The sequence below is a fragment of the Limanda limanda genome, chromosome 8 (assembly GCF_963576545.1).
Source record: "Limanda limanda chromosome 8, fLimLim1.1, whole genome shotgun sequence".
NCBI lineage: Eukaryota > Metazoa > Chordata > Actinopteri > Pleuronectiformes > Pleuronectidae > Limanda > Limanda limanda.
The window spans coordinates 22,015,900-22,040,310 of record NC_083643.1 but is presented as its reverse complement, the minus strand read 5'-3'; the positions used below and the strand labels follow the sequence as shown (position 1 = coordinate 22,040,310).

Sequence of the window (24,411 nt, the reverse complement as noted above, 5' to 3'; positions counted from 1 at the left end):
TTGCATAATGTGTAGCGTGACATTGGGGAGATATCAGCTGTGGGTGAGAGGTCAAGTGGTGAGATTGCTGAATTGAAACAAGACATTAGCACACACATAATGTATTAACATTAGGGATTCACTCAAGCTCTTACTGTATCCCTTACTCATGTATTCACAAGTACTTTAGCCTTATAATGCTTCCATTCTCTATTAACACTATGATACTGTGACAGAGTTCCTTTGCTTCTTCAATAACTATGGTTTTCCAGTTGCCTCCACATGTCGCCTTTTGTATCTAATTGGGAGCTGTTACAGATGCAGATTTTTTTTCCAGTCAGAGAGGAATTGAATCATTAACCTTTTACATCTTCACAATGTCCTTCCTGTTGATTTGACAAGTGTTGAGTAACCAGTCCTTTCACGATCCTACAAGACGGCGAGTTTTTTACTCTAATGTAACTTAGAAACGTGTGTGTGTGTGTGTGTGTGTGTGTGTGTCTGTCTCTCAAGTCAAGCATCAATTTCTTTGTCCGTATGTTTCCCCGCCAACACCTTTCCCCTACCCTGTGTGAAATGGTTAGCAGAATGAGGTATAGGAATTTTATCCTCTTTTTAACTGGTGCCCTCAAAAATGCCCTGCCAGGAATTCCCTCACCACCTCAGAGGGCTCACAACATGAGGCGTGACCTGTCTAATTGCTTTGTTACTAAACACTCCAGTACGTATATAACCGCGGCAGCCACCACTGCCACACAGCCACTCTGGACTGTGAAGCTAAACCCGCTGGCATGAGCATCGAGAAAAGACACCATTCCTCTAAAGGGTGGAGGTCTGTTATTGCTGGAGCCAGGGGTGGTCTCCTAGCCTGTGTCTATGTGAACGGCTATTAAGTATCCAGTGTGTGTGTTTGAGATGTGTGTTTATGTGAAGAGTCTGTATCTGTCTGCCTGTGTTTGTGTATAGGCATTGTTAAGAGTGTGAAAACCTCTGCAGAAGTAGCTAAACAGCCGAATAATCTGCCTTGTGTCAGGTTTCACGCTCCACTCAGTCTTGTGTTGGCTGAACACATCAGATATCGAAGCACATACAAACATCGAGAGCTGACCCCAAATCCTCCTGAATTAAAATCCTTCCACAAAACAGCACATGGCGTTATTCTTTTGATCCGAGGAGAGGTTTGATTTGAAATGAAAGTGGAGACGTTTACAATGTGAGAGGATGGTTTGCAGTTGGAGAGAAATTCCAGTAAGGTCTAGAGTTCAGTTCCCACAGCAGCAAATATGAAACCCTTCAACATTTTTGGCACTAAGGGTACGGTCACACATGTGTAAATGAGAATATCCCAGGTAAGAGTTTAGCAAAGTTTAAATCCACGCTTTGCGATTTAAACTTTGGGATTTAAAAATGGATTTGACTTGCTAAAGGAAGCCAATGTTTTGTTCGGCCTCTCACTCGAAAGTGAACCGGGAAGTGAAGGTTCACCTCTGATACATTTGTGTATGTGTGTTAAGACTGTGATCAAAATGACACCTAAACCAAAAAAGCCATTTCCTGTTGATACACCTTGTATCATGCCTGTTCCTGTTCGTTTGTACAGTGTGTTATGTGGTTTCAAACAATTAAACCTTGTGTCATTTTGTCTTCTCTCTTCTATCATTCCCTTTCTTCCACTTCCATTCTGATCTTTCTCTGGATCTGTTTTTTTCTTTCCGACCTTTTACTTCCACTGCCCTTCCCCCTCACATCGCTCGCTCTCTCTCTCCATCAATTCCTTCTGATCGCCCTCTTTCTCTCCAATACTGTCCTCCTTTTATCTTATCTCTCCATCCCTTCCTCCTCCTTCCTCAGTGAGTTCTCCGGTGGAGTTGTTGATCAGCCAGACGCTCTGCTGGGTCCATGATGACCTGGATCAGGTCAACTTCTCCAGCTACCTGCTCAAAGTCTGTGGCCAGGAGGAGGTGCTGCAGAAGTGAGTTCAAACTAAATTCTTGTTGCGTTGCAAAACTTCATATGGTCTTGGTTCACCATGGCTTACTGAATATAGCCGTTGTGATTAAGCAATAACTATAGTTGAAGTTCTTTTTCTTAACCAGTGGAAGATAAGTATTTTTCTGGGCTGACTTTTTATGCGTGTTAATTCTTTGTTTTCAATTGGTTTGATTTCGTTTTCTTAAGCAGCCTTCTGCTTTTCGTCCCCCCCCCCCCCCCCCCCCCCACTCTTTCTATCTTCTCTGTTCTTAACTTTATCTTGGCATCCTCTCAAAATTCTCCAAAAATAGACACGAGGGATGTTTCTATATCTCGCCTCTGCTCTCTCTTATCCGGGATACATGGGAATGGATATCATTATGCCAAGGCTTAAAAGCCTCGTACACCCACATGTTCAAAGTTGCATATTTAATCTTTTGTGTTTTTAACAGCTGATCCGATAAGCGCTGCTTAATTATACACTGACTAATCTTTACAACCGTTTACCGGCCAGACAAAATGCATTATGCTCCAAGTTGGATGCGGAAACGATATGATGTTACTTCACCAGGGCTCGGGGACAAGCTGCTGCCTTGCCTCTTTTCTTTTTTAAAGATTGTTGCCCTGACGCACAGAAAGGGGCGGAAACCTAAACTCCTTGGCTATGATAACAGACAATGAGCCGTTAATTATCCCCAAATTTTGACTAAACAAATCAAATTTTGCATTTCTGGAAACAGTCTATGATTTTAAATGGATAATCCACTCTGTACTCTCTTACTCTTTTCCTCCTTTGTTTCAATAACTGCTTGTCATTTTCCTTCACAAACATATGGTTTGTGATTTTCTTAACCTTGCCTCTGTTGCCCTGTGACACAGTAAACACAGCCTCGGCAGCCATGAGTATGTCCAGAACTGCAGGAAGTGGGAGAATGAGATCACATTACAACTACTCTCTCATTCCACCATGAGAAGAGACTTGGCACGCAGTGTAAGTCATGACATAATGCCCATATATGAGCTCATATCAACTGTATTGGAGATGTTTACCTAATTGTAACTCATATGTGTTGTTGGTAAATGTTTGCTGCTGTTTTGTTAGGCTGAGGATGACAACACTATAATAGATCTAGAGAAGCACCTGGGCCAGGTGGAGAGGCCTTTTAAGGAGACTGTCACCAGGTATGAGGGCCACACACTTAATGAGAAAATATATGGAAGAACACGTGGTAATAAAGTTATGATAAATCTTCTAGAAGTTCTCTGTTTAACTTTAGTAATGTGACTTAATGGTTTCTGCAGTATTTTCTTCCTAATTAATTTGTGTGAGCACATGTCCAGGTTACATATACAGAGTTTTTGGGGGTATTTTATTCTTATATTTAGAAGATTTAAGACCAAATCTTAAGTTATCAGTTGAACGTTCTATTATCTGTTAAGATGTGATTCGCTCTGATAATAAACCAAATATAATTAAAGTCCTCCTGTTCTTCCTCTTTCACCACTAAACTCTGCCTCTGTTTCTTCTTTGCAGACAAGGCCTGGTTGACTATTTGGAAGGCTATCACAATCAAGTCAACATCTGCCTACAAAATAAGGTACATGTGGTCCCTGGGCAGGTTTGGGGAGTTAAGGAAAAGGATGAAAAAAATATTTTTGATGATTTCCAGGTCTTCATTTAAGCAAAAAATAACACAATCAAGTTGAGTCTGGAAATGCACATATTGCGATAATTTATATGTGTAGACCAGCTAGTTACATTTCCTTAGTATCTGCACTCTTCTCTGCAAATGTTTGTTTTTTTTAAAATGCAGTGTTGTGTAAGATTTGTGTGATCCCATCTCCGAAGCAACATTTCAATACAGTTTGTACTGAATTGTGTCAATAAAGATGGTTTTGTGTTGATTCCAATGCTTCACATATAAATATTAATAAACCGTCAGTGGGGCCCCCAGGCCAACTAAAACCTCATACATGATCCCTGAATCCTAATCCTATCATGCACATTTGTTAATGCACTATCAGCGTGAATAAGTGTGCTGTTTTGTTGTTTTGCCTTGTTTAGGCAAATATACACACATAAGTTGTTCTTGAGTTAAACAATATATTTGACTGTGAAACAAAACAGGTGGATATTACTTTTAGAACACTGGTACAAGCATGTGAAGAGTGATGCAGATTTAACACACATGATTTGCTCATCTTCTCAATCTCTGTATTCAGAGTACGCAGTATAAGACGGTGGACCGGGTGGTGCAGACAGTGAAGAACCTGTGCTGTGCTCTGGATGAGGTGGAGACCCAAGCGATTACAGAGGCCATCAAAAGACTGCGACACTCTGTCAATTTATCACAGACACGCTCACCCAAGGTGGGCTCTGTCACATATATATGACAATATGATAGAATGCTCACTCGTTTACACATAATGTTTTTTTGAAAAACAAGGATGACTTCATACCAGTTTGTTTTGCCTTGTAGATGGGGTCCAAATCTTCTGGTCAATCATCAGATGGTAAGTTATATACAGACACTCACCATTAAACTCAACCTATACTCACTCAACTACACCATGCTTGTAGGCCATGCCCTTAAAGAATTAAGACAAAGTTGTTGTGGATAAGAGTTTGACTATTTTAGCCATATTTCTTGCTGTCCAAGCAAAAAAAGGTCGAGGCAGTTTTGAAATGCATCCACAAATGTCTGTAAAACGAAAGTTTCTGAGAGTGGCAGTGTATATGTCGCTTTTATTTAAAGATCAATTACAGACAGCATTGTGAGGGTCATAAGATTAGGAAAAGTATCTTCTGCCATTTTCTTTTCTTTTTCTTACCTGAGTGATTTCAATGCTATTATACTGTATATCTCACATTAAATAGCTGTGTTAACTGTCCTAGCTGTTAAAATTGTATCTCTCATTTTATCAGGTTACACCAGTCCTGTGGAGGAGAGCATGGCCTTGCTAACGCAGGCTGTCTACGACCAAGCCAAGCTGTACCTGCGCTCCTTCTCTGCTACCTCCTCCTCCTTCAGCTCACGTCCGCTGCCGGAGCCCTCAGACCAGGAAACTGTGCAGGGGAGGAGCAGCAAAGAAGCTTCTGGCACCACAGACCACCTTCAGTTCACCCTGTTTGCTTTGCATGGCATCCCGGCCAACTGGGTCAGCAGGTAAACAGTCAGAGGATTTACATAAAATCACTGCACACACTTTTATTGGTTTTAAATAATATTATATTGCACTGTTGACACACTGATCATTATAAATGTAAATGTCAGTAAATATAAACCATTTGTAGATAGACGTGCATTCCATTTGTTTTATCATCTACCATACAGTGAGAATTGAATGGATCAAATAATTAGAGATACTGCTCATGTGACTATTGTTAACGATTTTATGTCAAAGCCATAAATTAGTGTGTCATAATTGAGGAAGTATGATCAAATGAAACCTTATCTTGAATCCATGTTGCACCAGAAAAAAAAATTTCAGAACCTAACTGGGAAAACATGTTTGTATTTGAGGTAGTCGATCCTCCGCTGCAGCATAATTAAACCTTATCCATGCATTTGTTCTTACATAATGACTCACTTGCGCTGTATTATTAGTGCCACACACATTTCACCTAATTGTAATATAGTATAAGGTCAGAGACAGCAGTGGAAGGTAGGTCAGCTTTGTATTGAATTTGTAATTATCAAGTTCGCAGGAAAAGCTTACATTCACAAAAAAACATAATACAATGTTCATAGTTACATGGTTTTTCTCTTGTATGGAAACCATTCGTTGGTAATTAGCTGAAATCAAACAGTGTTTTCACAGGCTGTGCTGTCACACCAGGTAGTTTTGTTTTCTTCTACTGAGGAAACGGCTCCGGTGTTGTTCCCTGTGGCTTAATTTTCCATGCCAGTGTCCGGTTTCACCACGACTTTATCTCCCGCGTGCGTCTGGAACAGAGCTCAGCCAAGTTTTTTCCGTTGTCAGCTCTGTCACGCACCAAAGACCTATAGCAGTACATTTCATACATGAAACGCAGGCAGAGAAATAGAGAGTTCAGAGGATTTAAAACTGCACAGGAAGTTGAGTAAGGGAAGAGAGCGCTGTCACCAGGTTCACTGTCACTGGAGAAAATAAACTTCAGCTATAGTTATTTCTTAATCACAACAGCTATATTCAGTGAGCCAAGGTGAACCAAGACCAAATCTTGTCGAGAGCTGAAAAATGTAGCACTTTAAAACAAAACCATATATGAAGTGTAGCCTTGTCTGTAAGATGGAGGCAGTTTAAAAGCTGTTTTGAGAACCGCTGCTGTCTTTCCACGGTAATTTTCTGGCCAGAAAGGCCCTCACGAAGAGAGGAAGTGCTTAATAACAGGCCTATTTACTGCATAACTGCCTCCCCCAGCAGCTATTTTAAGCCAGCACCAAACATTGCTGCAGTGACAGTCATTCCAAAGACACCTCCAAAAATATTTCACTCCAGCCCCGTGGGACGCAGCAAATATAGTATTTCACAGTCCAGACATGCAGCCAGACATATCTGTTGTGTTGTACTGTTACTGTAATTGTTGAAGTCTTGAATTTGGTGTTGTGGCTAATGTGTCATTCATCTGGAGCCTCAGTGGATGCCACAGCACTGCCAGCATATTGAGACACCATGGTGAGTGGTGGAACTGCCAACACAGATGGCACTGTGCAACGGATCAGGCCTGGAGTAGTGAAAATGTGTAACTGATATATTCTCCCTCCCCACTCACATAATCTATCTCTAAGTGAAACAGAGAGGTTATTTTTGATGTGTGGATCAAACCAAATTCTATTTATGAACGATTTGTTCACATTCTATTGCCTTAAGTGTCTGGATGCATTAAGGACATGTTCTCCTTTCACTGTGCACTTACTTTGCATGTATGTGTTCCTTGACAATAGAGGTTTTTATCTAAAGATGATTGTTTATTATATTATGTAAATTGGTTATGACATAAAGTGATGACATCAGCAACGTGTGTACCGTGTACTTTTCATGTTGTTCTTCAAACTTGAGGTTATGTTCACTTAACTATGGTTGTTGATTACTCTGACCCCACAAGAACACGCGGTTGCAGTGTGACATGTTACAGTGCTGTTAATACATGCAAGCATTTAGAATTGACAGATGATCATCATGTTGACCAGCGTCTCCCTCTCTTACCTCTATTTAAAGCTGTTAATGATCTGTAGATTGTGTTTTATTGACTGAGACTTAAGTGACGTTATATTGTGTTGTTGTGTACTGTGTTGTTTCAGCTATGAGAAATACTTCCTGATGTGCTCCCTCACCCACAATGGCAAGAACCTGTTTAAACCGGTCCAGTCCAAGAGAGTGGGCACGTACAAAAGCTTCTTCTACCACGTCAAATGGGATGAACTGTGAGTGATTGCCTTGCCCTCTGTCCTTTCCTCAATCCCTCTATTCCAATTGTTTCCCTATTTGAATTTACCCCAACAACAGCAACAATGCCTACTCTGTCCTCGTCTCTCCCAGGATCAATTTCCCCATTGCAGTGGCTGTGCTCCCACTGGAGTCCATACTGAGCCTGTCTCTGTTCGGGGTGCTGAACCAGAATGCCGGTGGCTCCCCAGACTCCAACAAGCAGAGGAAAGCTCCAGAGCAGCTGGGCAAAGTGTCTATGCCACTCTTTGACTTCAGAGGGTGAGAAGAGAGGGACAGCTGGGAGTGGCTGGATTCATGTTTTGCTGTATTTACCTGTTTAGTGCATCGATGCACATCACATTATTTGAGCTTTTCATCCACCCACACAAAGCAAACTGTAGAGGAAGCTCATAGGCAAAGACAAATTATGAGAAAATTGCTTCTCTTTTACAGCCCCCCCAAGACTGAAAGAGACACTTGTTGTGTTGTAGGTTTTTTTTGTGTCTTTTGAGTCTTTTTATTGTAATTTTGTTCCTCTATATGTCTTTTAGTACCTCTGTTACATCTGTGTTTGGTAATTCTTACACCCTTTATGGCCACACTGCCTCCCTTTTGGTATTATCTTGTCTCTTTCAACTGAGCTATTTACAGCCAGCTCATACAGATGCTCTGACCCAGTCTCCCCTTGAGGTCTTAGCCCCTGGTCCTGTGACCAGTCAGCCCGTTGATTAATCCATCCATGAAACCAGAAATGAACAATATTCTTGTTGTATGTGGAATATTTGCTGTAGCAATAGCACATAATTGCAATGTTATGAATGATGAATAATATTATAACTAATGGATTTTGAATCTTGTTTGTTTGTTTGTTGTTTATTGCTGCCGGTGTTCAGGGTGCTTGCCAGGGGCAGCAGGCTGCTCTGTCTGTGGACGTCTGCCCAGGGAGCTGCTGCCACTGCTGGCTCTGCAGGCAGCCACAAGAAGATGCCCACAGAGAGAATTACAATGCAGGTTTGTGGTGGCACCAGCATGTTTTTGTTTTAATTCAAGTTTTTTATCCCCCTTTAGGTTACTCGTGACGAAATGTGTCTTCTTCAATTAAAGTTACTTTTGAGGAATAAGGTGAGCCAAACTTTGCACATGTATTTGTGTTACCATCAGGTGGACTTTCCCAACTCAGCGCTGGATGTTTTATATGTGGGACCCAAGGAGGCCCCCATCCCGGAGCCATCAACTCTGGAGGAGTTGGACCCAGACCTCCGGCGCAAACTGGAGAAAATCTGCAGCCGAGCTTCAAATTTCGGGTAAGGGATTCTCCCTCATGTTTAAATAAATATAATGTAGGGATATTGCAATTCAAAGATTTCAATGTGAGAATAAATATCAAACACTTCTAACACTTTTCTGTAGTTTCTGTTATTTCAGTTCTTCAGGGTTTGAAGGGGAGTTTAGTTTGCTGGAATGATTTAAATAAAAAGGTGGTCTTGATGTTCCTTCTTGAACAAACACAGGATGCTTGAAGTAGCTGCTGGAAAGTGTAATGAAGTCTAAAATTGTGACTTAAATGTGCATCTGCATGAAATATAATTCAAACCAGCCAATTTCAATTATTTTTTTTAACCTAAGCTGCTTTCAGACATGGACTGAACTCCAGATAATCTCCTGACGTTCTCTGGAGGAACTATATGTGAGAACGCAAATGTCCGAGTGAGAGGCCCAGACTTTATTTGTAGTTTCTCCTTCCAGCCCCTGAGTGGAAAAACTCTGGGTTATGTTAGAATGAGCCCGTGTGAGAAAACTGCAGGAGATTATCCAGTGGATTCACCATGTGCAAGTGGGCGTGCTGATGCTTTTCTAACACACGAGAGACACAAACTGAAAATACAGAAACTGTGTGAAAGGCAAACTCAGTCGATTGTTTAAAAATTAAAAAAAATGATTCAATTGGACATGCTAGATTCACATAGAGATTTATTTTAAATGCAACTGACTTTGCCGGCCTCAGTTTCCCATAAACGCCTGTATTTTGTCAGCTCCAGTATCGCTGTTCGCTTCCAGCTGCTCCCGGCGCTGCTAAATGCTCTCCTTACCCGCTGCTAGCCAAATCTCCTCCACCCTGCCAACATCCATGAGTCTCAACTAGCACTTTAGGACAGAGCGCTCTCTCAGTGGGCTCACACCGCCTGCTCTCTGTCCTGCCCATTTATTTCTCCAGCCTCTATTCACTCAAAACATGTTGAGCATCTGATGTGTCGTGTGTCCATTTCAGTATGTGTGATATTTCATCATTCATGAAAGAGAAATCTTCAACATTCACAGAAAGGCAAATGTAAGCTGAGCCTGGGTCAGTAGTGTTAAAGACAAGTTGTCTCTTTGTGTGATTTGTTAATTTACAACAGAACAAGGGACTCTTAAGTCTAGCCACACGATTGTATCTTTGTCCCTTTTATTTGCCTAGGAAAGGTTATCGGAGCATACCAGCTCTTTTATTTTTAAATAGTTACACTCATAATCACACAAGACAGGGAGTTATTCTTGATAACCAGTCTAACACTGAGGATTTCTGCTAGAGATGAAGTCATTCTAATGACTTTTGTAATTGCTTGAATGCACATTGACTTGTAGTTTTTGAGCTTAAGCAGAGAAGTTATGACTCACTTATCCTGCACTAATTTTCTCAAATGTTCTGAGAAGCTGGTGACCTTACAATCACATTGCTGTTATTATATCTTGCACTGCATTTGTGCGATTCTATTTTTCAGCGGTCTGTTTTAAGCATTATTTTTGATGCTGCCAATTAGACTCCACATTCTTCAGTCCCTTTTCTACTCTATGTTTAGTGTGTTGAAACAGAGAAAGAGACTTTATCTGATAACGCTGAGTTGGTTATTTTAATGGATATATGTGATTAGAAATCTGTATGCGGTGTAGCTTATACATGTTTATATATTTTGATGTAAATACCATTCTCCTCTCTTCTCCGCTCTTCTTCGCTCTCTGCAGGCTAAAACGGGCTGATCACCAAATCATATGGGACCATCGGCTCCACTGTCAGAGGGACCACCCCAGCAGCCTGCCCAAAGTGCTGGCCAGTGCACCCAGCTGGGACTGGGCCAGCATGGCTCACATCCACTCCCTGCTGCACCAGTGGCCCCCTCTGCCCCCTGTCACTGCACTGGAGCTGCTCGACTCAAAGTATGATCTGTGTGCCCAGCACTTGCACACACATTTGCTCTGTGGCACCGCAGGAAAACTGCTTTCTCTCTTTGTCAATTAATGTGTCATTCAATTTTAATTGGGTTAATTAGGTTTAATAAGTGTGAAGCTGATTCCGTCAGTTTGTTATTCCGTGAAGCTAAAGTCCAATTTTAAGTGGGGGGAAATTCTCCTTTCCTTTTAACTGTGCTGATCTTTATTGTTGAATGTTTAGTGTCTTATGTGTGTGTGTGCGTGTTTGTAGGTTTGCAGATACAGAGGTGAGAAGTGTGGCTGTTAGTTGGATTGAGAAGAGTAGTGATGATGAACTAGCTGGTTACCTGCCACAGCTTGTACAGGTACAGCTAAAACACTGAACATACACATGTCATTGAATCTCTCACATGTTTATTCCCCCATTGACTTTATAACTCAACTTGTCTTTCTCATATAACCCTTCCCCGTGTATGCACATTTTGCTCAATCTGTAATGCTAAGTCCCAGTTCTCTCTTGTCGTTCCAGGCCTTAAAGTTTGAGTGTCACCTAAAGAATGCCCTGGTCATCTTCCTGCTGTCCAGAGCACAAGGCAACATCAACATCGCCCACTACCTCTGCTGGTGAGTGGGTATGCAGCGGCACTGACACAGCAACCAGACGCCTGAGATGAAATGATGCAACAAGTTTGTCCGATTAATGTTGAAATCCACACCAAACTGTAATTGTTTCTTCCCCCGACCCTTCCATCAAGTTATCATGGAAATCCGTTCTGTAGTTTTTGCGTAATCTTGCTAACTAACAAGATTACGCAAAATCTTGCTTACGCAAAATCAGCAACCATTATGAAAACCTAAAAAACGAAGAGAGATGCTCTGAGCCAGACCATTATACTTATGTACGGTCTAAAAGGATCCTATGTTGCAGAAAAGTAGCATCCACAAAGCTGATCTGTGGGCCTTACTGGGAATTAAATGATCATTGTAACCTCTGTTTGCTTTATTTTTCCAATTCCAAGATAAACAGAGTATGATACAGCACAGCATTAAAGGAGGGTGGCAATGGGGATTTTCTCTCTAGCGAGAAGGGGGGAAGGAAATAACGTTCACTTTAATAGCTGTTGTAGTAACTTCATCATAAAAACAGGCTCGTGTCCATAGAGAAAGTGTTAACTATTGTGATATGTGTAATGCTTGTAGGCTGCTAAAGGATGCTGTGCAGGATCCTGGCTGGGGCTGGCGTTATGAACGGGTGCTGGGTGCCCTGTTGTGTCTGTGTGGAGCCAAGCTGAGGGCGGAGCTGGAGAAACAGACTCACTTTGTCACCTTGCTGGGAGCCGTGGCCGAGAGGGTCAGGCAGGCCGGGGGCTCCACACGACAGGTTAGTGCATGTGCAGTTGCAATCTGATCTGACATTAAGTTAGTCTTTTATTGTATTGTGTATGTGGATTACAACATCTGTGTGTTTATATTTCTGTGTGTGTTTAGTTGGCACTACAGGAGGGCCTCGAGAATGTGCAGAACTTTTTCCAGAGGAACTCCTGCCGACTGCCTCTCAGCCCCAGTCTGGTGGCCAAGGAACTAAACATCAAGGTAACACACACACAGACACACACAGACTGAAAAAAGAGGAATTGACAATAATTTGCATGAACAAAATCTCCATCTCCCTCATATTCGTATGTTTTCTTTATTTTATTAAGGTAAATGAGAAAAATAAGTCTTAACACCACATTTACCTGATCTATAAAGATAGATGACCTGCAGTGAATTTATAATGACGCTTAAAAAATAAATACAAGAAAACCCAAAAACCTCAAAGAAAAAGAAAGTCTTTGTAATCTCTGAGGTTTAAATCACAGAGGAAATTAGCTTATTAAACTACAGTTTCACCTAAATAAAAAACACATGTATGCACATACTTCAAACATCTCAATGCATTCTCCGAAGTAATAGAGGGATAACCTCTTGCCACAAAAAGTACAGGGTATAAAATAGCTTTTAATCAGACCATCCTCCTCTGGTTCATTACTCATGCTTTATTTCAATTGATAATTAACTGTAGACCCCAATACTTATTAATTGTGGATCTCTTGCATGAATATGATTTATATATTATGTGTTAGAATTCAATTACATCAGGCCACATAAATGTGTTTGGCTTAACTTTCTTATTATCTTTGATGCTCAGAAATAACCTTTTTCATACGGTCAGTGGACAGATATGGTTTTGATCAAATGAGAAAGCCATGTCTAGATCCTGCAGTTGAACCTGACAAACCAGTGCGATGTAATGCTCAAGATAAAATCTGACTGTGCCTGTATGTGCTTGTAGGCCTGCTCCTTCTTCAACTCCAACGCAGTTCCCCTCAAGTTGGCCCTGGTCAACGCCGACCCACTGGGAGAAGAGATCAATGTTATGTTCAAGGTACTATACACATGTACACAGTATTTTAATAGATAGAAATAGTTCTTGTTCATCTTTCAGTCGTGCAGCAACTGTGTAGTTGCCATCAGGTAACTAATAACTGTTTGCATGGCTCGTATATGTGCATTGCACCACCTGGTGGCTGAAGTGTGTCTGATTGTTTATCAGGTTGGAGAAGACCTGAGGCAGGACATGTTGGCTTTGCAGATGATCCGCATGATGGATCGCATCTGGCTGCAGGAGGGGCTCGACCTCCGCATCGTCAATTTCAAATGCATCTCCACTGGAAAAGACAAAGGTAACAGAAAAACACACACAGGCACACTCAGTGTCAGACATAGTGAAAAAAACACTCATTATTCATAGCACACGTGGGTCAGAAGAAGAACTTTCTGTATTTGTTGAAGACTGTGAAATACAATAATCAGCCATTCTCAATTTGTGTTATTCACAAAGATAATACTCTTCTTGTGTGTTTTAATCTGTAATGGCCAAAAAAATAATACATGTCTTCACTCAAATCTTGTATTAAGAATTGTTGATGATCTGAAACCATACAATATTTGTATGCAAACAAACTTGTAAAATGATGATCAACCATTGCTTTTTTAACTTTCAACAGCTGATGGTTATCATTTGTGTAACGGCAATTTCATTTGACCATGATACGATTTAGCATATTTTCATCCTCCTCTACCATAAAATACAAATAATTCAAAAGTGTGCTGAGGCATTATGTTTTCATGTTGTGTATCTGTCCGATTATTGTGAACATAATGTCTCAAGAAAGCCTTGAGGCGTTTTTCATATTTGGTACAAATATTCACTTGGACTCACGGATAAACTGATTTGATTTGGGTGGTCAAAGGTCAAGGTAGCTGTGACCTCACAAATGTTGACCATGTGTCACTTGGACTCATGAGTGTGCTTGCAGTGCTTTAATAAAAGCTGTCTTGTGTTGTCCAGGCATGGTGGAGCTGGTGCCGTCCTCCGACACCCTGAGAAAGATCCAAGTGGAGTATGGCGTCACCGGATCCTTTAAGGACAAACCATTAGCAGAGTGGCTCCGCAAGTACAACCCTGCGGAGGATGAGTATGATAAGGTACACACATGAAGAATATGCTACTGTAAGCATAATGAAAGGAGATTATCCCTGAACAACCCACAGTGGCTGTTGAGGTGATGGGAAAAATGTAATACTTTTTTCAGGGTTATGTCAGGCCAAAGTTTCGATGCAGTCATTGTTGCTAAATAACTTTTACATACACACCTACTCACTATATCAACAAATAATAAGACACAGCATATTAGTTTCACACGTGCTTTTAATACCTCATGATGTGAAGTATTGGTGGTAATAATGACTTGAATATTTAAAACCATAATTTCTGTCTGTGCTGGAGTTACAATACACTGTGAATGTTCTCTTTGAGTTTATGGCAATTTTATAACTGTATGAACTTAGACGCCTAGAAATGTGAGACCTGACTCCCTCCTCATCACCTCTGACTCTGAATCTAGAGGCATAAGTACAAAGTTTTTAGGCTGGTGACGACTGTGGGTTCTGTGGAAAGCCTGCAAGATCATTTAATAGTTTCTGGATGTGCTTGAATCCTTTTGAAATGTAGAGAAACCCTCTAATCTCTAGTCACAATCTTCACTTCCTCCTAAGCATTTAGGCTTTTGTCTTCCCTCACAAAATCTGCCAGTATTACACTGCATCGTGGCAGTAGCAGCAGGGCACTGTGCTTCACTCTTTCTCTTTGCTTCTATTTAGGCTTCAGAGAACTTCATCTACTCATGCGCGGGATGCTGTGTTGCAACCTACATCCTGGGTATCTGCGATCGCCACAATGACAACATCATGCTGCGCTCCACTGGTCACATGTTCCACATAGACTTTGGCAAGTTCCTGGGCCATGCCCAGATGTTTGGCACCTTCAAAAGGTAAATTATTTTGTATCTATATATGTGTTGGAGTGCTCGTCAGATATATCAGCTTTGATGCATTCCCACAGTTGTACCAGAATGTCAGTTGTTGTTTTTTGTAATTACCAAGTAGTTATCATTGTGTAGTTTAAAGGTCCTGTACCAGCAGTGAGGAATGCTAACCTACAATTAAATGCATTAAGGTTTTGCCTATTGACCGATTCATTTCTTTATGCCTCAGGATGCACCTGTTAGGTACGGGCTGTTTGCTCGCCTGTGGTAATGCTGGTTGCAGCTTTCTTTCAGAAACTGTAACAGAACAGAACCTGGAACTGGAGAATCAGTTGCTGTTATCTCTTTTTTTATAACTTCTTAATTCTAAATTTCCTCTCCTCCCCCTCTTGCTTTCCCATCAGGGACCGAGCACCATTCGTCCTGACCTCTGACATGGCGTACGTCATCAACGGAGGCGAGCGCCCCACCAGTCGTTTCCAGCTGTTTGTAGACTTGTGCTGTCAGGCCTACAACCTCATCCGCAAGCACTCCGGCCTTTTCCTCAATCTGTTGTCACTGGTGAGACACAACACAAACATTGGGCTTAAATGCACAGAGAGAGCCAGAACATGTAAAATACATCCGTTATCTATATACACAAAGTTGCAATCTATTTATATCTTCAGAGGTGTGTGTGTGTGTGTGTGTGTGTGTGTGTGTGTGTGTGTGTGTGTGTGTGTGTGTGTGTGTGTGTCTGTGTCTGTGTCTGTGTCTGTGTCTGTGTCTGTGCCTGTGTCTGTGCCTGTGTGAGCATGCGTCTTTGCATGCATATGTTTCGCTGCAGTTTTGGCCTCTTTCTTTTATTACATCCTTTCTGTTTTGCTGAACAGTTTTTCACAGAGAGCAGTGCTTCTGCAGCTGTGCCTTGATAACAGATCAGTGCTTTACTGCTGACCTGGAAACGTCACTTTATATGTGGCTATTTCATGATGTTTCTCTCAAGAATTTAGCTGAATACTGTAGTTCTAAAGTGAAGTGTATTTATATCACGTTTCCAACACATAGACAATTCATAGTGCCTCATGTAAGGCACAGTAGTAGATAAAACAACTTTACATCATTCTGACATTTTCTTTTTTGTCTTTATTCTGAAACTATAATGTCACGATTAAAAATGATTGACAGCCTGGAAGCCAAAGACTTTGTGGTTCTTGTGTTCATGTTGTGGTTTCGGTATTAATTTGATTCTTTAAATATTCTTTAATATAGATTTGTACTGTTTTGAAAATTCATCTTTTCTCATTTTGTGTCTTTGTGTTATAGATGACCTCGTCAGGCCTCCCAGAGCTGACTGGCTCTCAGGATCTCAAATATGTGTTTGACGCTCTGCAGCCCCACAACACAGACGCTGAGGCAACCATCTTCTTTACCAGGTGAACAAGCCACAACTTCTCTTTGCCCTTTAACTAAAACAATTGTGTCCACTAGAGGAATCAAACTATCCAACTAACCATAACCCTAAGGTTTTTTCTCATTTTGCCGTGTGGTTTTTGATGGACATATTAATAGGAAAGTGAGTTGTTTGACATTTTTGGTTACAAACACAAAATGTCCCTTTATTTCCTCCTCCTCTCTCCTCATCCCCCCATCTCTAGGTTAATTGAGTCCAGTCTGGGCAGCGTGGCCACCAAGTTCAACTTCTTTATCCACAACCTCGCCCAGCTACGATTCTCTGGCCTTCCGACCAATGATGAGCCCATTCTGTCTTTCTCCCCCAAGACCTACACCATTAAGCAGGAGGGCCGCATTCTCCAAACATCCATCTTTTCCTTCCAGAAAAGATACAACCCTGACAAGCATTATGTGAGTCCCACTGTATATGTTTATCTTAAATCCTACTCACTACTTTTCAATGCTCCGTCACATCTCTGTACGTAAACTGAAAAACTGCTGCCACCTGATGCATGGCTGTCTTCCTCTCTGTCCTCTGTGAGCAGACATATGTAGTGAGGATCCTGAGGGAAGGTCAGAACGAGCCGCAGTTTGTCTTCCGCACTTTTGATGAGTTCCAGGAGCTCCACACGAAACTGACCATAGTCTTCCCGCTCTGGAAGCTACCGAGGTAGGGTGTTACCTTGGCTCTGACCCTCAGCCTCTTTGGCCCTGTTCAGACCTGGAAAAGACATCCAGTTTACAAATGTGTCCAAAGAAAAGGATTCTGTCATTATTTGTTGATCAGTATTGATATTGTGGTGGTGGCCACAAAAAAATCTACTTATGGGTACAGAAGTGTTGTGCAATAGGAGTAGACTTGACGTTGGCTAATTATTAATAATCATGAAATAGGATTATTAAAATAATAAAAATTATCTATCAAAAATAATTAAATTATTAATTGAAGATGATCAGTAATCAAATAACAATAAAACCACTAATGAGAAAATAGGAATTATCAATTAGAAAGTACAAGCTGTCAATTAACAATGATAAGGTTATCAACCAAGAATAATGAAAATAATTAGTCTAAAACAATAAAATTATCAATTTAAGAATAATACTATCTATATTAATAATTGAGAAAGGGGGGCACCACCCTGGTTACCAGGGACCAACGATGTCAAGCTATAATTATCAGTCTCATAATGATAAATGTCAAATTAATAATGTCAATATTTTAATATTAACGATTACTTAATAAACAGTGAAGGCTTCTAAGTTCGAGCACAGGCGATCATAATCCAGCTGCAATCACATACATATGCACAAATAATCACAGACTACAGATACTTTAATTACAAAAGTATTTATTAAAAAGGGGAAATAAAGTTATAATGTTATTCAATGATTTATCATTTTAACAAGCTCCAATATTTCAAAGGTAAACACAGCAGCAGCACTTATCACAATTCAGAAAATACATGGACAACCTGCGGTCTACCTATGTATGTCTGTCTCTATGTGTGTGTGTGTCTGTGTCAAAGTGTCTCTCTGTGTGTGTGTGTCTATGTGTGTGTGTGTGAAATAAAGTTAGTGTTATTTAATGATTCATCATCTTAACAAACTCCCATATTTCAAAGATAACAACAGCAGCTTATCACAATTTAGAACACGCATGTAACCTCTGGTCCATCTATGTGTCTCTGTGTGTGTGTGTGTCTGTCTGTGTCTATCAATGTGTGTGTGTGTGTGTGTGTGTGTGTGTGTGTGTGTGTGTGTGTGTGCGAGAGAGAGAAAAAGAAGGGGGGTGGCGATGACGCGTAGTGACATCACATCTAAGATGGAGGCCGATCATGATTCGTGGAATCAAGGCCTAAAAACTCTCAAAATGGCGGATTGACTACAAAACAAGATGGCGGAGCCGTTATGAATTTAGAGCCAGGATGGGAGGAGAGAGAGAGCGGAGGCGTGGCAATAATAGACTCAAAATGGTGGGTTAACTTGCGTTATTCAAGATGGAGTCTATGTTAATGACACCATGTGGCCGGAGCGCACACTGGTGGTCGTCACATGAATTACACAAAGGAAATTTTAGACAAAGAGAATTCTTATCTCTGCTTGGCTTTGGGGCCGAATGGTTTCCAGATGTGTTCAGCCTCTCTAAGCATAGATTTAACTATGTGACATGACCTGTATTATAAATACAGGTCAGGAGTGTGTATAGGTCGGTTTAGAAGGAGAGAGAGAGAGAGAGAGAGAGAGAACATGAGAAAACATGTAAGGAGAGTCCAAAGAAGCTCTTAAAAATACGTCTGAGATGAGTTAACAGTGATTCACCCCTCAGCCCTCAAGCGAGCGTTGTGGGCCGAGGTTCTGATCGGTGAAATCACTGCAGACTCACACAGACGTTAACAGTGCGGGCGGAGGCGCTTCTCGCGGCCCTATTTACTGCAACACAAAACATTGCGATCCAACCGGAAACCGGAAGTAGCGGCTCGGAGTAGTGGCCGGCTAAAACAATGGAACACGGAAGTTCCATCAACAAAATACACTCAAGTATTAAATCAACACGCTACATATTAAAACTAACATCTGCCCAGACAACATAAGCCTCTTACTGTGACCGTGATTTCGTGGGTTGCCTGCGCCTCGGCGCGAATCTCCCGGAAGTCCAGTGAACAATGTCTTGGCCTCTCAGGCGAGCTCCCGTGAGCACCGCAGCTGGGCCGGACCGGAGCGGATCAGTCATGCTCCGTGACGGGATGAAGCTTGGTCTTCTTCTGCAGGGATGTGCGGCTGCGTGGAGCCGGTTGAAGATCGTGTGGAAAAAGAATAAAAGTAAAGTCCGTGTGGATAAGGAAACAGTCTGAGATCGTCCAGCGAGCAATTTCCTGTTTCGATGTCTAATCGCCTCCTTAGTTACTGAGTCGTGTGGTTAGACCTCTTGAGGTCAGAAAACAACTTGAGCAGCGTGGAAAAGAAGACAAAAAGAGTCTCTTAAAAATACCGAGTTAACTAGTAGAACCCCGGAGGGGTTCTGTTGTCGCTTGGGCATCTGAGTGAAGAGAGGGAGATTTCTGTGAGCTCAGCCCTTTTAAGTCATGTCTCAGGTGACTCCCCCCTGGGAGGAGGGGTCAGGGGTCAGTGTGGCCCTCCAGCCAATTGAGTTGTCAGGATTTGGCCCCCAGGGGCGGGCTTACCGTGGGGGACCCAGGACGTGATCTTTTGCCACATGGAGATAAGGGCCCATGCTGGATTTTTAAAGGTTAGGGGTTACCCGAGCCTGGCCTAAGGTTTTACGACCCTTTGTTCTAAGTCGGATCACTGGGCCTTGCCCAACAGTAGCATAAAAATACATATGATTGATGTTAACCGCTAGGTGAACAGAGGACATCCGCTGTATAGGCGGTCCTTCATTTGTGACCCAGGACGCATTTGCGTTTACACAGTAGAAAGAATGTCGTCACTTATGTCTCAGACAACCTCTGAATGTGGTTTGAGTGTTCTGATCTCTGAACGCATTGAGGGTGTGTTCAGACTGACCACTCATCATTTTAATTCCAGTTCTGAGTAGGTCTTAATATTTCAAATGCTGATCTGATTTCTTTAATAGTAATCATTAAAACATTACATTTCTTCAGTGGCACATCAGGGCATATCCCAGTGTGTTAAGCCACTTAGATAGAATGTTTGGGAGACCTTGTGCTGTGTGGACATATACTGCCAAACTTCAAAACCACTATTACCCACTTAGCGAGGTCCCTGTAACCTTTTCAGGGTTCTGTGGTAATAGATGTTCCATGTCTCTCTCTTTATCCCTAGTTTCTCGAACAAAATGGTGCTTGGTCGCACCCACATTAAAGATGTGGCAGCCAAGAGGAAGCTGGAGCTCAACAACTATGTCCACAACCTGATGAGGAGCTCCACAGAGGTCACTCATGTAAGCAAACACACAAACTCATACTTTTACTGAAGATGCATTGCCTGGCTCCAAAACCTAACCTCAACTTTCCCAAGTAAATGTCTATCTCCAAATCTAACCTACAACCCTGAAACAGCCCTTTGGATTTGTGTGGACTGTCCTAAATGTCCTCCGTCTGTATGGTCTAATAGTTGAACTGGTCCTCACAAAGATATAAGCACGACTACACATACAAACGGAGTAATCAGTACAATTTTGGGGACAATTAAAGTAATGTGAACATGGCAGTGAAGTAATTGCAATATTTCTGTTTCTAGTGTGACCTGATCTACACCTTCTTTCATCCAATTGCACGAGACGAAAAGACAGAGGGCTTAGACGCCGTGCCCAAAGCACCAGGTAAATACCCGCTCTTTCCTTTCCTGTTCTTCTACTATTAATTATACCTCTCACACACAAACATTCAGGGGAATGTACTTTTGGTTTCTTTCTCAGTTCAAATAAACAGCAGCAAAAAAGTCGATTTCTCGGCCACAGAAGTAGTTGTCAAAAATGTACTGACGGCAAAGAGCCACAACAACTACAATAAATTCAGTCACTTTGTAAAATGTTGAGTCTCATTAAGAAGCCAAATAAAAAGGCTTTATTTTGGAATTTGTGGATTGAATTAGCTTTGTTGAAGAATCTGTGTATTGTTGTTATTCCATCTTCAAGATAGTGATGTGTGATATTTTTGCCGTTGCAGAGCCTCCACTCAGTCCCACTTCTGGTCGCGTGGAAGGAGAAGTGAAGCTCTCGATCTCCTACAGGAACAGCACTCTCTTCATTATGGTCATGCACATCAGGGATCTGGTAAACATAGTGATTCATTTAACTACTGCTTCATTTGTTTATCTGTCTGTTGTTCTACTATTAATCAGTTTTTCCCCTTCCAGGTGTCTGAAGATGGAACAGATCCCAACCCGTATGTTAAAACCTACCTGCTTCCAGATCCACACAAGACTTCCAAACGCAAGACAAAGATCTCGAGGAAAACCAGAAACCCTACTTTCAATGAGATGGTTAGGAAACCGTTTTCTGTATTTACATGGGTTCTGTTTTAGAAAGGCCAACTTGTGTGTTAAGTTTTCCTTTTGATAAGAACATGATTACCTGGGTCATTACCTGATCAAAATATGCGGTTTGTGACCCATTTCCAGAACAGGCCTTTTACTCACGTCTTCCTTGTTATCCTCCACAGCTGGTGTACAGTGGCTACAGCAAGGAAACCCTGGGCCTGCGGGAGCTTCAGCTCAGCGTGCTCAGTGCTGAGTCACTGCGTGAAAACTACTTCCTTGGCGGCATCACGCTCAGACTTAAAGACTTTGACCTCAGCAAGGAGACGGTCAAGTGGTACAAACTTACAGCCGTCCCCTACTTCTAATCCCCAACCTGCCCCTCCCTGTAGCCGGGAACAAGTCTCCACACAAACGCTGCATTCACATCAAATGGGATTAATTAACTGAGGATGCGGTACCAAAATGCTACTTCGGAACCTGGGGGTTTTGAGAAGATAGCCTTACGTTTTCTGCTTCCGACATAACCAAATTTGAAGTATATATGGACAGTTTCTTTCACATTGACCATATTGTCGTTGAAAATATGTGTAGAACAACTGATCAGTAGGAACCTGATTCTGTCAAATTTCCTCAAGGCATCATTACCACGGCAAATAAGTTTTAACCCTCGTTGTGTTACTTCAGAAGTTATTCCCATGTGACGTCAATGCAGGCGGGCGACAGAACAGGCCAATTCACACGCACCCTCAAAGAGAAGTCTGCTCATTCTCCACTATTCTCCCTCCCTCTAATCAGGATTGTTTCTGTGACAAACAATCGCCGCTTATTTTGTCTCTTTTTCTCCTAAACTATAATGAAGAGCTGTAATGTTTTGTACATTTTGATATTAGAGGACCAAAACGGCTTACTTGCAGAAGAGTAAATATAGATTGACACATTTATTTTTTAAGGACTAGAAAGGGGGGCTCACTTTTACACTTTCCATGTTTATTACCTACTTAGACAAATAGGAGGCATCAGGGTTCCCTGCACTCCAGCGGACACTTCTGGGTAGAGTAGTCCAACACACCAGATTCCACGAAATCATGAGTGACCTTATTATTCCCCGAGAATGTGCCAAAACGAATGAGGATGGCAAATCAAACCACTCTCCCTGACAGGGAGCTGAACAGGGTGCCTTTGTTTGTGTTCACAATCTCTTTTTAATGCTCGACTTGGCCTATATATATTTTATTAACAATGTGATGTGTCCTTATTAAAGAAAAATCTATATTCTGTAAAGCTTTATCAGTAGATCTTCCAGAGCAGGTCTGCTGCCGGACCGCCATCATAAGGATTTGTTTTGTTGTCACAGTGGACTGCCACTAAATGCACACTACCAGGTCTTTCTCTCGTGGTATTACTTGACTATTTTCACACAGCACACATTAAAGGGGATTTTTGTATCATAAGCTTTGGAACATGCTCTTGTCTGTGCTCTGGATGAGGAAATTACAGTTGCCCTGATCATGAAACTGATCACATGTCAGTTACCGGATTTAAAACTAGAGACGGGACATTTGGCTCTTTCAGGTCCGGCAGCGAGAGCAGAGCCACTCCCAGTGCCTCACTGGTGGAATGACGCCATGCTGGCCAAACATCTCACAACAACTCAAACTGCCAACATCCAGTCAGGTTTTCTAGTTTTTCAAACTGAACACAGATCAGTCAAAGGGCAACTTTAACTTCACGCATCTTTACAAAAAGGGAACCAGATGCTGAGCAAGAAATTAGCTGCTTTCCCCTCCACTCGCTAACTATAAATCTAAACTTGTTAATGTTTAATAAAGAAATTATGATGAATATATCTAAAAAAGTTTTTTTTTAAGAGAAGATCTACGCAACAATGATCTGAGAGTAACTCTCTAAATATTAGTGACTTGATCCTCTCTTTTGGTGACTGTACAAAGAAAGCAAGCAGAGTTTGTATTAACATGGCCAGTTATTTATTCTTAATTGGTGACCTGTAACCTGAATGGATCAGTGTGAACTGTAATCCCTGTTTCCTAAAGCAAATAAATGTTTTTGGAACAAAACTTGATGTGACACTTTACTTGGGAGTGTTGGGTGTACATGGGGTTTGTGCTTATTTGAAGCAGATACATTAGGTAATTGCTGTCAGCTTCATGAATTGTGTTTAATGGATCATCTTCATTGAGCCAACTGATCCAGTGACGCAATCGCCAAGTGCTCGAGGAGAGTCTGCTAATAGGTTTTTATTGAGTTCTAGTGAGAAGTATCCAAAAAAACATGTTATCAAAAATGAAATGAAATTCCCCCCTACTTTTTTCCTGCAAACGTTCATTTCTCAAGGACAAGGCATGTACACAGTTCTCCAGCCAGTGACCAACAGTTGGGCCTCTTACAATTTCATTTTTAATTGAAAGTTTACAGCTTTAGACCCAGGAGCGTAAATCTAAATTCTAATCTCTCACCCACATGTGAAATAGAACCATTAGTAACTTGTTTTAATTGGACTTTTATAAACTCAGATTCTGATAAGAACATTGCCCAGCGTATAATCCAGAGCCATAGTCTACAACACTTGAGAAATAACTTCATGTGTTAGTTTGAGGGCACATCATTACATTTATATGGAGATTTAGGAACATGCACAATATACAGACAGTTCAATCAACTGCTTTAAGTGTAGATTCTGACATGGTCTCCATACAGGCCAGAGGTAAGACTGGGCTTAACAATGATATGAATTCCTCTTAACTTGACATATTTCAAATGATGTTGTGCCACAACCAAAAGGGGCTGATGACAGACTGCCTCTTTTCCCAGCCAGTAGGTATTCAGTCCTCTTCACTTTGTTTATTTTCTAATTGTTAATAGATAATTTGGCCATTTCTACTCGTCTGACCACACTTGAGAATCCACAGTGGCAAAGAGAATATTTTCCAAATTTATAAAAAATTCACAAACTCAAATCTCTTATTGACATAGGTATTAATACCCTTGATTCAGTACTTTGTTGAAGACACTTTTAGCAGCATTTACAGCTTGGTTTTAGTTTCTATAAGCTCTGCATTCCTGGACTTGGGCA

General features: G+C 41.4%; 1 protein-coding gene across 1 annotated transcript in view; it reads left to right on the top strand.

Annotated features, from left to right (window-relative positions):
* pik3c2a (phosphatidylinositol-4-phosphate 3-kinase, catalytic subunit type 2 alpha) overlaps positions 1-23,395 on the top strand; it is a 42,684-nt gene extending 19,289 nt beyond the window's left edge. Inside the window, exons 5-33 of the mRNA XM_061075897.1 lie at positions 1,831-1,951; positions 2,830-2,941; positions 3,053-3,132; positions 3,485-3,548; positions 4,174-4,320; positions 4,431-4,464; positions 4,877-5,117; positions 7,236-7,358; positions 7,474-7,641; positions 8,256-8,373; positions 8,524-8,666; positions 10,366-10,557; positions 10,823-10,916; positions 11,081-11,175; positions 11,752-11,932; positions 12,040-12,144; positions 12,887-12,979; positions 13,148-13,277; positions 13,946-14,082; positions 14,758-14,927; positions 15,326-15,482; positions 16,227-16,336; positions 16,559-16,766; positions 16,901-17,025; positions 20,163-20,280; positions 20,580-20,661; positions 21,008-21,114; positions 21,198-21,323; positions 21,503-23,395. Coding sequence (XP_060931880.1) covers positions 1,831-1,951; positions 2,830-2,941; positions 3,053-3,132; positions 3,485-3,548; positions 4,174-4,320; positions 4,431-4,464; positions 4,877-5,117; positions 7,236-7,358; positions 7,474-7,641; positions 8,256-8,373; positions 8,524-8,666; positions 10,366-10,557; positions 10,823-10,916; positions 11,081-11,175; positions 11,752-11,932; positions 12,040-12,144; positions 12,887-12,979; positions 13,148-13,277; positions 13,946-14,082; positions 14,758-14,927; positions 15,326-15,482; positions 16,227-16,336; positions 16,559-16,766; positions 16,901-17,025; positions 20,163-20,280; positions 20,580-20,661; positions 21,008-21,114; positions 21,198-21,323; positions 21,503-21,685 — 3,764 coding nt within the window. The 3' untranslated portion in view covers positions 21,686-23,395. The remainder of the gene's footprint in view (positions 1-1,830; positions 1,952-2,829; positions 2,942-3,052; positions 3,133-3,484; positions 3,549-4,173; positions 4,321-4,430; positions 4,465-4,876; positions 5,118-7,235; positions 7,359-7,473; positions 7,642-8,255; positions 8,374-8,523; positions 8,667-10,365; positions 10,558-10,822; positions 10,917-11,080; positions 11,176-11,751; positions 11,933-12,039; positions 12,145-12,886; positions 12,980-13,147; positions 13,278-13,945; positions 14,083-14,757; positions 14,928-15,325; positions 15,483-16,226; positions 16,337-16,558; positions 16,767-16,900; positions 17,026-20,162; positions 20,281-20,579; positions 20,662-21,007; positions 21,115-21,197; positions 21,324-21,502) is intronic.
* The last annotated feature ends 1,016 nt before the right edge of the window (positions 23,396-24,411 follow it).